Source organism: Anolis sagrei, chromosome 9 (genome assembly GCF_037176765.1).
Source record: "Anolis sagrei isolate rAnoSag1 chromosome 9, rAnoSag1.mat, whole genome shotgun sequence".
Lineage (NCBI taxonomy): Eukaryota > Metazoa > Chordata > Lepidosauria > Squamata > Dactyloidae > Anolis > Anolis sagrei.
The window spans coordinates 13,134,073-13,147,905 of NC_090029.1; the positions used below are offsets into that span (position 1 = coordinate 13,134,073).

At 43.6% G+C, this 13,833-nt stretch overlaps 1 protein-coding gene across 1 annotated transcript in view; it reads right to left on the bottom strand.

Annotated features, from left to right (window-relative positions):
* Positions 1-7,887: 7,887 nt before the first annotated feature.
* ALDH1A3 (aldehyde dehydrogenase 1 family member A3) overlaps positions 7,888-13,833 on the bottom strand; it is a 63,380-nt gene continuing 57,434 nt past the window's right edge. Inside the window, exons 11-13 of the mRNA XM_067471297.1 lie at positions 11,274-11,431; positions 9,924-9,998; positions 7,888-8,021 (exon numbers count right to left, since the gene is read on the bottom strand). Coding sequence (XP_067327398.1) covers positions 7,949-8,021; positions 9,924-9,998; positions 11,274-11,431 — 306 coding nt within the window. The 3' untranslated portion in view covers positions 7,888-7,948. The remainder of the gene's footprint in view (positions 8,022-9,923; positions 9,999-11,273; positions 11,432-13,833) is intronic.

Sequence of the window (13,833 nt, forward strand, 5' to 3'; positions counted from 1 at the left end):
CAATGTCCCCTAGGCAACGTCCTTGCAGACGGCCAATTCCCTCATACGAGTAGCGACTTTCGGTTTCTCAAATCGCTTCTGACACACACAAAAAAATCCCACTGAACATAGAATCATAGAATCAAAGAGTTGGAAGAGACCTCATGGGCCATCCAGTCCAACCCCCTGCCAAGAAGCAGGAATATTGCATTCAAATCACCCCTGACAGATGGCCATCCAGTCTCTGCTTAAAAGCCTCCAAAGAAGGAGCCTCCACCACACTCCAGGGCAGAGAGTTCCACTGCTGAACGGCTCTCACAGTCAGGAAGTTCTTCCTCATGTTCAGATGGAATCTCCTCTCTTGTAGTTTGAAGCCATTGTTCCGCGTCCTAGTCTCCAGGGAAGCAGAAAACAAGCTTGCTCCCTCATCCCTGTGGCTTCCTCTCACATATTTATACATGGCTATCATATCCCCTCTCAGCCTTCTCTTCTTCAGGCTAAACATGCCCAGCTCCTTAAGCCGCTCCTCATAGGGATTGTTCTCCAGACCTTTTATCATTTTAGTCACTCTCCTCTGGACACATTCCAGCTTGTCAATATCTCTCTTGAATTGTGGTGCCCAGAATTGGACACAATATTCCAGATGTGGTCTAACCAAAGCGGAATAGAGCATGGGTAGCATGACTTCCCTAGATCTAGACACTATGCTCCTATTGATGCAGGCCAAAATCCCATTGGCTTTTTTTGCCGCCACATCACATTGTTGGCTCATGTTTAACTTGTTGTCCACGAGGACTCCAAGATCTTTTTCACACGTACTGCTCTCGAGCCAGGCATTGTCCCCCATTCTGTATCTTTGCATTTCGTTTTTCCTGCATGTCAAGTGTTTGAAAGACATCATGCATGTCAAGTGTTTGGAAGAGTCGGTTTACCAAGCAGCTCAGACAGACTCAGGTGTTCTCAGTTGATGTGTCATCCCATTGGAGTGAGTTGTTCCTGCTCGCTATCCATCCCCCATTTCCTTTGTGAAAAGAAACACCTCCTCTCCTGGACTATGATTTGTGTACCTGGGTTACCAATGTAATTTCCTAATTGGTTCTGGCATAAACACATGGGAAAAATGGTTAAACTGCAAAAAAAAATCCTTTGCCATGTCATGTAATCAGGGGTGGCTCAACCCATTACGCAAAGTAAGCATTTGCAGTATAGTTGATTTTGCCCGGGGAAAATAGACCTTGACATATGCGAGTTGTAGTTACTGGGATGTATAGTTCACCTACAATCAAAGAGCATTCTGAACTCCACCAATGATGGAATTGAACCAAATATGGCACACAGAACTCCCACGACGAACAGAAAATACATATCAGTGATTGGTTGGGGGAGAGGGGGGCACCAAAATACTGTTTGCTTACCGTTGAAAATTACCTAGGGCCACCTCTGCATGTAATGCAGTTAAATGCAGGTGAGGAAACCATGCCGTTGGGTTGCCATAAGTCAAAGCTGGCTTGTATTCACAGAAGAGCAAAGGAAGTGTATTTATTGAAGCCACACGGAAGATACGGCCCACACCGTCTGTTTCAAGCTCATCACAAAACTCTTTCTTTTAATTAATAATTGTAGAGCTACTATTACAAGAGTCTCCAATTAAGAACAGGCATAACATTTCCATGTACAATCAGCAATAAAAAATACATTAGATTAATTGTGTTCTAGTTTATAAATATATATATATATATTTATATATTTTAAAAACATTTAAAAGTAATATTTCATACATAGAAAAAAAATCACTAACATGCAAATGAAAGAATACAAAAGGCTCTATGGGACTGTACTTTACAATTAGTGCCCTAATCATATTTTAATATCCAATGTAGAAAAATTCAATGTGTGTATGTATATGTATATATATATGTAGTTATAAGACATTTAGGTCAGAAAAAATGAACTTTTGATGCCAATTTCGAAGTGTGGATGGAATGTTCTTGATGCAGAATCAGGAAAGTATGAATGCAATTCCCATCGTCCCCCAACACTTGGGAATTGTAGTCCAACATGCACTTTCCAGTGGTGCATGGCATTATGGATTGTATATGGTCCGATGTAGAACACATAGACAATTATCAACAATTGCAGCTTAATGTATTGTTGAAGGCTTTCATGGCTGGAATCACTAGGTTCTTGTGGGTTTTTTCGGGCTATAGAGCCGTGTTCTAGAGGCATTTCTCCTGATGTTTCGCCTGCATCTATGGCAAGCATCCTCAGAGGTAGTGAGGTCGACCTCACTACCTCTGAGGATGCTTGCCATAGATGCAGGCGAAACGTCAGGAGAAATGCCTCTAGAACACGGCTCTATAGCCCGAAAAAACCCACAATAACCTAATTGCAGCTTAGTTTTGCTTTGGAAAAGACTTCCTATGGAAAGGATGCACAAAAGCGATGGATGAGAACGTCTGGAGCAGTGGTTCTCAGATGTTTTTGGTCTTCAACTCCCAGAAATCCTAACAGCTAGTAAACTGGCTGGGCCTACCTGCGTGACCACATTACTGTGTTCGAATCCACACAATCTCTCCGATCATCTGGAGAGGCCCTGCTCACGCTCCCACCTCCTTTGTAGGCGTGATTGGTGGGGACAAGGGAGAGGGCCTTCTCAGTGGTGGCCCCTCGACTCTGGAATTCACTCCCTAAGGACATCAGACACGCCCCAACACTGGCCGTCTTTAGGAGGAGCCTGAAAATGTGATTGTTCCAGTGTGCCTTCCCAGACTAAGGAAAACTTTTAGCAATATGTCCTCAAATGCACTTTAATATTGATTTAGGATTGTCTGCCCGCCCTCCTCTTTCTCTGAAAACCCTATTCTAGTTCACTTCCTTGCTCATGTCCAGCATTTTTAAATTTTAATAATTACATTTGGCCCGGCCATAGGTTTTTAAATGCTGTATATTATTCTTGTTATTGTTTATTGCTTATTGTGGTTGGTCTCCCCTCCATTAGATCACGTGTTCAACTTACCCTATTTAATTATTGGAGAAATGTAAAAGACTCCTCAGTTAGGGTTCTTCCCAAGGGATGTTTTGAACAGCTAGCAAAATGCAAAGTCTGGAATACTAGATACCAGAAGCTTCTGGAATTTCACCCCACTCTGTCTGATAAGCCTTCTATCTTGAACTCAAGGGAGAAACTCCAGGAATATATTTTTAATCATTGTGCCCACCATGATAGGCAGGCCATTAATAACTCCAAATTCTCCCACTGGTTTAGACTGTACAAACCTGACCATGATAGGGCTATCTACCTGACTAGGCTCCAGGCCTGTAGCGAGGGGGTGGTTTTAGGGGTTCAACCCCCCCCCCGAAATGTTTCAGATTTTTTTAAAAAACCTGTTTTACTCATGAATTATAATTGGTTAACCAAATCCCTATGCTAAGTCTATGAGATGCAAAAAACTAAGAGTCCCTCCAGAACGGCAAGCACTATCTCAGGCAAGTATTGACAATTTATTCACACTGTCATTACTTGCAGCAATAGCCAATGTAGTGAAGCAACCAAGTTGGGGGTGTGTGTGTTGAATGCTCTCATTAAGGAGGCCAGACTTGGTGGAGGTGGTTGACAGGGGCGGAGCTGTAGGCTACTGAAAGCTGCTCTGCCCTCTGCTGTGCTCTTTGATTCAGCGTGAGCTAGGAGGCAGGTTTCAACCCCCCCCATGAAATTTTCAACCCCCCTCCTCCCCCCCACAAAAATTTCAACCCCTCCCAAATTTTTTTTCTGGCTACGGCCCTGCTAGGCTCACATTTCCAAAGCTTAGACAAGCCTTCACAGCCCTTCGTTTTCAAAGTATGCCCACAGCAGTGATTGATGGCAGATATACGGGCACCCCTCTGGCTCTTCGTTTATGTGTTTGAGGGGCCCCGGAAATTGAGGATCTGCCTCACTATTTCTGCCCTTTGTATTCTGATCCAAGAACCAAAATCTTGGGGTTTATTCTTCACTCCTTCAAACCAACACTGTGTCCGAAAAGATTTTCTATCCCTTGGCTGACACTAATCCCGTGGTTACTCACAAGGTGTCTCTTTTTGCCCTGGCAGCACAGAAAATCCGGGCAAAACTAATCTCTGATATTGCAGTTGACTGTGCTGGGGATGCTCTCAACTAATCGTGGCTGTTTATGTAGTTTTAATAATGCTGTACCTATTTGCTTTTACTTGGTTTTTAATTACGCAGGTTTGAGTCTATACATTATGTAGTATTTTAAAGGTGCGTCTTGCCATCGATATATGTAGCATTTTAACAATTTATAGGATTTTATTGTGTATTTTATATTGTATTTAATAATCTGGTGTTCATGTATTTATTTATCTGCCTTGCCTTGTATGTTAAAGACCGATGGTCTAAGCATCGAATAAACTAAACTCTTTGAAATGCTGCATGTTATTATTGTTATTGTTTGTTGCTTATTGTGTATTTTTGGTTTTGAGTTTTATTTTAATTGTTGTACTGATTATTTGTTATTGCCTTTGTTTATTGATGTGCTGTGGGCTTGGCCTCATGTAAGCTGCACCGAGTCCTTTGGGGAGATGGTAGCGGGGTACAAATAAAGTTTTATTACTAATATTTATTGTTGTTTCTGGGAGTTGTAGGCCAAAAACATCTGGGGACCCCAGGTTGAGAACCACTGGACTGGAGGATGTTCTAGAGTGGACTTGTCCCCCTTTTGCTCTTTACGAAGTGTTGCTTTAGGTTAGAAGATCCAGAATGTTGGTCTTTAAAATCCAGAAACTAAATTGGCTACAAATATTGTTATTTTTAAATATGAAGCAGAGAATTTGGTACTAGTACAAAGGGAGAGATGGAGGGAAGAATGGTTGCCCAGGGCCGACACTTGCACACATCAATAGAAGCTGGTTTCTCCCCGTAGAGATGTTCAATGTATTGTCGAAGGCTTTCACTGGGTTGTTGTAGGTTTTTCCGGGTTATATTGCCATGTTCTAGAGGCATTTTCTCCTGACGTTTCGCCTGCATCTATGGCAAGCATACTCAGAGGTAGTGAGGTCTGTTGGAAGTGGGAAAATGGGTTTATATATCTGTGGAATGACCAGGGTGACATCTAATCACCTCTCAACAAAAGATTCCCCCGGACACTGCCAAGCCATCAAATGCTAATTAAGGTGGTCCTCTCTAATCACCTCTGATTAAGGTGGTTCACCTCTAATCACCTCTCAACAAAATTAAGGTGATTAAGGTGGTTCACCTCTAATCACCTCTCAACAAAAGATTCCCATAGGCACTGCCAAGCCATCAAATGCTAATTAAGGTGGTCAGTTGAAACATTCACACCAAGCTCCAGCAGTCAAGATTCCTTTGTCTCACCCTGGTCTTCTCTGATACAAACTAGAGTTCTTTGTCCCACCCTAGTCTTTCCACAGATATATAAACCCATTTTCCTACTTCCAACAGACGTCACTACCTCTGAGGATGCTTGCCATAGATGCAGGTGAAACATCAGGAAAAATGCCTCTAGAACATGGCCATATAACCCGGAAAAACCTACAACAACCCAATAGAGGCTGGGCTTAGCAGAGTGGGTTAAACAACCAGCTGCAGCAAAAGGTTAGCCATTCAGGCATGGATCGGGGTGTGCTCCCACCGTCAGCCCCAGCTTCTGCTTACCTAGTTGATCAAAATCTGCAATGTGATTAGATAAATAGGTACTGCTTTAAGCGGGGAAGTAATAAAAAGCACCCAAAAGGACATGCTGGCAACTCGACTGGGATGGCATCTACATACAACAAAGCTCCTCTGCATGGAAGATGGAGCAACAGCACTCCCAGTGGCCAGAGTCGAGCACAGCTTCCAGATGCTGGAAATGGAAAAAGATGGGAAAGACTATACCTCTGTCCTTGTTGATTGTATAATGGCATTGAATGTTTGGCTGTATATGTGTTATGTAATCCGCCCTGAATCCCCTCAGGGAGATAGAGCGGAATATAAATAAACTATGTTAATGAACATTTTTTAAAAGGACATAAATAAAAGAGAAAGAAGAGAAAGAAGAAGCTGGATCAGGCCTGGGGTAACTTGGGCCTTCCCTCCAGGTGTTTTGGACTTTAACTTAGGCAGCTGAGGGGGGAAAGGAAAAGGCCTGAGGCTGTTGGGAATGATGGGCGTTGAAGTCCAAAATACCTGGAGGGAGGGAGGGCCCAAGTTTCCCCATGCCTGGGCTGGATGATGCCTATTCCCATTGTGGCAGTCGTTAGGAGAAAATAAAATAATGAAGGGAAATCATAATAATTTAGAATAAAATAGAAGATTCCTACCTGCTCCCGAAAAGACCATTTCTGATTAGTTAGTTTGCAAACTTGAAAAACCTACAGGTGATATTGATTGACACTGGACCTTGGGGTCAGGTTGCTCTAGCTGATGTTTGTTCTAGCTGATATTTGCTCTAGCCAATGGTTACATAGATATGAAGCCAACAAGAGAAGTTTGGCAGGACAAAGAAATCAATAGTATCGATCCAAGACTTGGAACATCTAAGGTCATATGGTGAGAGAGCGCCATCTTCTGACCACTTAATGTAAATAGCAGGCAATTTCAGAAGAATTTCATCTATGTAAATTCCTTCATGGTTTTCATACTAAGAAATAAGTTATAATGAAGTAATTAAGGCTGGATTGATTAGAGGAGATTGCCTTGATCAAATCTTATGTTATAAGCATATAAAAGTTATAATTTAATTAGAGATTTAAGGAACTGAACATATAAGTGTCATCTTAGGGTAACGGGTGAAGGTTGGGATAAGTTACCTAATCGAGCAGATGTTTGGGGTCACAATGTGCCTGCCAAGACCTGATAAAGATGTCCTTGGCAACTATACATGGAAACACCTATTAATGATTGTATTGTGTAAATGTCAGATCCTTTCTGCGCATGTGTAAAACAAGTAATTTTATGCTATAAAAACTGGAGCAATTGCGACTTCAAAGTGGTGAAAGTCATTTGAGGTGGTCACCCTATACTCCGCGGAGATAGAAATAAACGCCTGGAAATCAGACATGCTGTCTCTCCATCTTCTTCCTTCTCCAAAAGTACTCTAATGATCTCGGGTAACGTATATTCCGCAACACCATACTTTCCAAAGAAACGGGGAAAAGTTCCAAAAGATGCAACCTAAACGAATGGAGAATGGGCCTCGATATCAATAAATGACATCTCCAAGCTTTGATATGGGGGGAAATAAATATCTTACCGATGCAATCTTCCTTGGACCCAGAGCAATGGGTTCAACTTATGTTGTGTTGAGGTCTGAAATGCTGGAGGGCTCGTTCAACTACGAACTCAGCCTGCGCCATTCCCAAGGAAGCTTCCTTTGCATTTCTTGGATCGTTAAAATGACTTGAGATGACGGAATTTGGAGAACGCAAGAAACAACAGTGAAAGCAATTGGAGATGTTCTGTTTGCAGGGCTTCTCTGAGAACATTTGGCCCTTCTGACCGGGAATAATGCCTAGATCTTCAGCAGTGGTGGGATCACCCGACCTTCCAGATGTTGCTCCTAAACTCCTCCAAGGCATCCTAGCTAAAGGCGAGGAAGGAAGTTGTAGTTCGACAACATCTGGAAGATGCCACGATTCCTAACCCTCACCTCTTAAGACCATGTTGGATCTCCTGCAGCACCATTGGAGATCAAGGTCCCCCACCATTGAAGCATGCTATACGTTTGTATCCGTGTCCCCATACTGTTCTGTAGGAGACCGATGACAACGTCGCTCGTGGTGCTTTTTGGAAAGCCAGTTAAGTTGACTTCAGGACTGGATCACGCAACAAGGTGTGGTTGGGTTTTTAAAGAAAAGGCAGGCCAACTCTCGCTTTCCCCCCAATTGGAGCTCACCCCACCCCACCCCACCCCTCGTCACTATAGATATCAACATTCAGAGTGTCAGTTTTCGGTCTCTGGGCATCTCTCACTCAGTGCGTCTTCTGCGAGAGCTTAATGGTGATGGTCTTCACTTCGGTGTATTCACTCAGAGCGTATTCGCCGCTGGAAGCAGAAGAAGAAGAGCAGAAGGCCTTTTGAGATTCAAATGCAATTCTTCCTGTGCGCCTCTTTGTTCATTTGTCCCACCTTAAACCTATTCACAACCCCTCCTGAAAATATTTTATGACCGAGATCGGATATGTTGATGTATATCAGGCATAGGCAAACTTGGGCCCTCCCTCCAGATGTTTTGGACTTCTCCAACTCCCACAATTCCTTACAGCTGGTTAGGAACTATGCCCGTGATGGTGAACCTATGACACGTGTATCAGCACTGACACACATGGCTATTTTTGATGACATGCGGCCACATACAGAGAAGTACACCTTATAAGAGCCAATCTAATTCCATCCTTAAATTTGTAAACGGTTCTACAAATTTAACATCTGCATGTTTGAGCATTGTTCACTCCATAACTCAGCATTGAATATACATTTTTCTTATTTAAGCTATAAATATTGCAAAATTATGTGGGTTTTTTTCTCGAAGTTGACACCCCACCCAAGTTATGCTCAGGTTTTTGGCAAATTTTGACACACCAAGCTCAAAAGGTTGCCCATCACTGAACTATGCGATCTGGAGGTTGGGAACGGATAAGACATGCTATAAAACATGAGAACATGAGGCCATTCGTTCTCTTTGTCCCAACCTGCCATGACCTGTGAGTAACCTTGTATACATCAAAACCTAAACGAAGTCATCAATGGGTTGTTGTAGGTTTTTTTCGGCCATATTCTACAGGGATTCTCTCCTGACGTTTCGCCTGCATCTTTTGCAAGCATCCTCAGAGGTAGTGAGGTCTGTTGGAACTAAGAAAATGTGTTTATATATCTGTGGAATGACCAGGGTGGAACAAAGAACTCTTGTCTGCTGGAGCTAGGTGTGAATGTTTCAACTGACCACCTTGATTAGCATTGCCTGGGGCAATCTTTTGTTGAGAGGTGATTAGTCTATTGTCAAAGGCTTTCATGGCTGGAATCACTGGGTTGTTGTAGGTTTTTCCGGGTTATATGGCCATGTTCTAGAGGCATTTTCTCCTGATGTTTCGCCTGCATCTATGGAAAGCATCCTCAGAGGTAGTGAGGATGCTCACCTCACTACCTCTGAAGATGCTTGTCATAAATGCAAGCGAAATGTCAGGAGAAAATGCCTCTAGAACATGGCCATATAACCCGGAAAAACTTACAACAACCCAGTGTTTAGAGTCTACCGTATACCATGCAGCTGTGGACAAGTCTACAGAGGGACCACCAAACACAGCATTGCCCAAACATGAATCAAGGAACATGAAAGGCACTGCAGACTACTCCAACCAGAGAAGTCAGCCATAGCAGAACACCTGATGAACCAGCCTGGATACAGCATATTATTTGAGAACACAGAAATGCTGGACTACTCTCAGACCCACCATGTCAGACTACACAGAGAAGCCAATGAAATCCACAAGCACATGGACAATGTCAACAGAAAGGAGGAAACCATGAAAATGAACAACATCTGGATACCGGTATTAAAAAACTCTAAAATTACAACAGCAAAACAACAGAGGGAAAACAATCAGGGGCATCTAATCACCTCTCAACAAACGATTGCCCCCAGGCAATGCTAATCAAGGTGGTCAGCTGAAACATTCACACTTAGCTCCAGCACACAGTCCTTTATCCCACCCTGGTCTTTCCACAGATATATAAACCCATTTTCCTAGTTCCAACAGACCTCACTACCTCTGAGGATGCTTGCCATAGATGCAGGCGAAACGTCAGGAGAAAATGCCTCTAGAACATGGCCATATAGCCCAGAAAACCTACAACAACCCAAAGAGAAAAGTGTTGGATTTGGTCCATGTTAAATAGTGTTCCCATAGACATCTTCTTCCCCCCAGAAACGGAAAGGAAGCTACTTACAGTTCTCGGCCATTTCCCGACATTTTGAAACCACCAAAAGGAGCTTGTGCAAAGAGGGAATTGTAACAGTTAATCCTGTGGAGGAAGCAAAACAGACTTAAATCAAGAAATAGTTTTCTAAGATCTACAGAGACACTCGCTGGAACACTCGCTTGACCTACAAAACCCTATACGGTTCCGGCCCAGCGTACTTGTCCGAACGCATCTCCTTCTACGTCCTGCCTCGGAGCTTAAGATCTTCTGGGGAGGCCCTGCTCTCAGCCCCACCTCTATCACAAGTGAGGTTGGTGGGGATGAAGAGCAGGGCCTTCTCGGTGGTGGCCCCTCGCCTGTGGAATTCGCTTCCCGGGGAAATTAGGTCATCAACTTCCCTCCTCTCTTTTAGAAGGAAACTAAAAACAAGGATATGGGACCAGGCCTTTGGGTAATCTGGCTGACAGACAAAGGACAATGACGACTAGAATTGGATAGGATTATGACAATGCGGAATGAACTTACGGATTTTGAGCTTGGCGAACGTTGATCACTAGACTGGTTTTTATTAGTTGTTATTGGATAATTGGATTGTTTTAATTGTTTTATCATTGTTGCTGCTATGTATTTTATATTGCTGACATCGAATTGTGCCTTTTGTAAGCCGCCCTGAGTCCCCCCTCGGAGGTTGAGAAGGGCGGAGTAGAAACGCTCAAAATAATAATTATAATAAATAACAGCTCAGCAAGCGAGAGTCCAAAAGTGGCAGGCTCAAAATCAGAACCTCAACCAATGGCTGATACCAAATGAGAGACTCCCCCCTGGGCACACAGAAAACTGGGCGACTTGGAAGGCGCTGAACAGACTGCACTCTGGCACCACGAGATGCAGAAATGGGGCTACAAAGTGGAATCCACGACATGCGAGTGTGGAGAAGAGCAAACCACTGACCACCTGCTGCAATGCAACCTGAGCCCTGCCACATGCACAATGGAGGACCTCCTTGCGGCAACACCAGAGGCACTCCAAGTGGCCAGATACTGGTCAAATGACATTTAATCAACTACCAAGCTTGCAAATTTTGTGTTTTATCTGTTTGTTTTGTTCTGTTAGAAATATAATACAATTGTCTGGTTGCCCCTGACACGATAAATAAATAAGCAAAACTGAGTTAATATCAGAGTTATTATTTTCTTGCACTGTTGGCATTCCAGTGCCCGTAAATGCTCCAACGAATGGCGCAACATTTCTCACTGAATTGGGAAATCATCTGCAAATTGGAGGCGCATCTTAGAGTATCTAAACGGCCTTGGCAGAGAAGGCAGGAGCAAAGTTAGGCTGTGAGAAGCAAGCCGAGCATAGGAAAAAGCCCCTTACCAGACAGTTCCAGACTGCAATGCGGATGCTAATGCCAGTGCTGTATCCAAGCTCTTGGTAAAGACGGCTGCCGTGAGCCCGTACTCTGTGCTGTTGGCTCTCTGGATGACTTCCTCCATACTTTTAAACTTCATGATGGGCTGCACAGGCCCAAATATCTGTTGGGTCAAAAACACTGGGATTTGATTCAAGAATAAGGGACGGTTGGCATACTCGCTGATTCTAGCACCCATGGCTAGTTGCGTCCATGTCAGTGGAGAACAAATCCGCTCCAGGATTTAGAACAGATAGAATCATAGAATCATAGAATCAAAGAGTTGGAAGAGACCTCCTGGGCCATCCAGTCCAACCCCCTGCCAAGAAGCAGGAATATTGCATTCAAATCACCCCTGACAGATGGCCATCCAGCCTCTGTTTAAAAGCTTCCAAAGAAGGAGCCTCCACCACACTCCGGGGCAGAGAGTTCCACTGCTGAACGGCTCTCACAGTCAGGAAGTTCTTCCTCATGTTCAGATGGAATCTCCTCTCTTGTAGTTTGAAGCCATTGTTCCTTGTCCTAATCTCCATGGAAGCAGAAAACAAGCTTGCTCCCTCCTCCCTGTGGCTTCCTCTCACTTATTTATACATGGCTATCATATCCCCTCTCAGCCTTCTCTTCTTCAGGCTACACATGCCCAGCTCCTTTAGCCGCTCCTCATAGGGCTTGTTCTCCAGACCTTTTATCATTTTAGTCGCCCTCCTCTGGACACATTCCAGCTTGTCAATATCTCTCTTGAATTGTGGTGCCCAGAATTGGACACAATATTCCAGGTGTGGCCTAACCAAAGCAGAATAGAGGGGTAGCATGACTTCCCTAGATCTATGCTCCTATTGATGCAGGCCAAAATCCCATTGGCTTTTTTTGCTGCCACATCACATTGTTGGTGCAGAAGCTTTAGAAGGAACTGCTTATTATTATATTTATCTATACCCTGCTTTATCTCCCCCAAAGGGGACTCAAAGAAACACCAGCATAATAATAATAATAATAATAATAATAATAATAATAATAAAAAACAATGGCTTCAAACTACAAGAAAGGAGATTCCATCTGAACATGAGGAAGAACTTCCTGACTGTGAGAGCCGTTCAGCAGTGGAACTCTCTGTCCCAGAGTGTGGTGGAGGCTCCTTCTTTGGAGGCTTTTAAACAGAGCCTGGATGGCCATCTGTCGGGGGTGCTTTGAATGCAGTATTCCTGCTTCTTGGCAAGGGGTTGGACTGGATGGCCCATGAAGTCTCTTCCAACTCTTTGATTCTATGATTCTAATAATAATATTAATAATAATAATAATAAAAACGAGTTGTCTATATATCTCATAGGGACTCATAACTATTTAAAATATATCTACATATCTCATAAGGACTCATAACCATTTAAAATATACAGATATATGATCATTAAAACAGGATTAAATGTAAACAGGACTAAAAAATTCCCAGTGAAAAAGCAATATTGGGTTGTTGTAGGTTTTTTGGGCTGTATGGCCATGTTCTAGAGGCATTCTCTCCTGATGTTTCGCCTGCATCTATGGCAAGCATCCTCAGAGGTAGTGAGGTCTGTTGGAAGTAGGAAAAAGGGTTTATATATCTGTGGAATGACCAGGGTGGGACAAAGGACTCTTGTCTGCTGGGGCTAGATGTGAATGTTTCAACTGACCACCTTGATTAGCATTGCCTGGGGCAATCTTTTGTTGAGAGGTGATTAGAGTCTACCATATACCATGCAGCTGTGGACAAGTCTACATGTTGTTGTTGTTGTTGTTTTTGTTCATTCGTTCAGTCGTCTCCGACTCTTCGTGACCTCATGGACCAGCCCATGCCAGAGCTCCCTGTCGGCCGTCACCACCCCCAGCTCGTAAACCATGCAGCTGTGGACAAGTCTACATAGGGACCACCAAACGCAGCATTGCCCAAACACGGATCGAGGAACATGAAAGGCATTGCAGACTACTTCAACCAGAGAAGTCAACCATAGCAGAGCACCTGATGAACCAACCTGGACACAGCATTTTATTTGAGAACACAGAAATGCTGGGCCACTCTGATGGCCTGGCAGTGCCTGGAGCAATCTTTTGTTGAGAGGTAATTAGATGTCCCAGATTGTTTTCCCTCTGTTGTTTTGCAGGCGAAACGTCAGGAGAGAATGCCTCTAGAACATGGCTATACAGCCCCAAAAAAACCTACAACAACCCAGTGATTCCGGCCATGAAAGCCTTTGACAATAAATTCAACCAGAGCGGGCCCTGAACTGATCTGAATCAGCTTCCTCTTTAGAAGCCTGCCTGAACCAAAAGATTGTGTGATCCGTTGTGTAAAGGGCAACTCCTGTGGGAAACTTCACACAAGTGTTGTCTCCACTATTCTGCTTGGCAGCTCTCGCACACAGACACTTCCCCCTTCAACACCTCACGCATCTCACATCAGAGTGTGGACTGATGTGCACTCATCAATAACATGGCCATAGTTATTAAAGAGGAAGAACAGGTAAGCTGGGAAAAGTTGCTTTTGCTTGAGCCTGT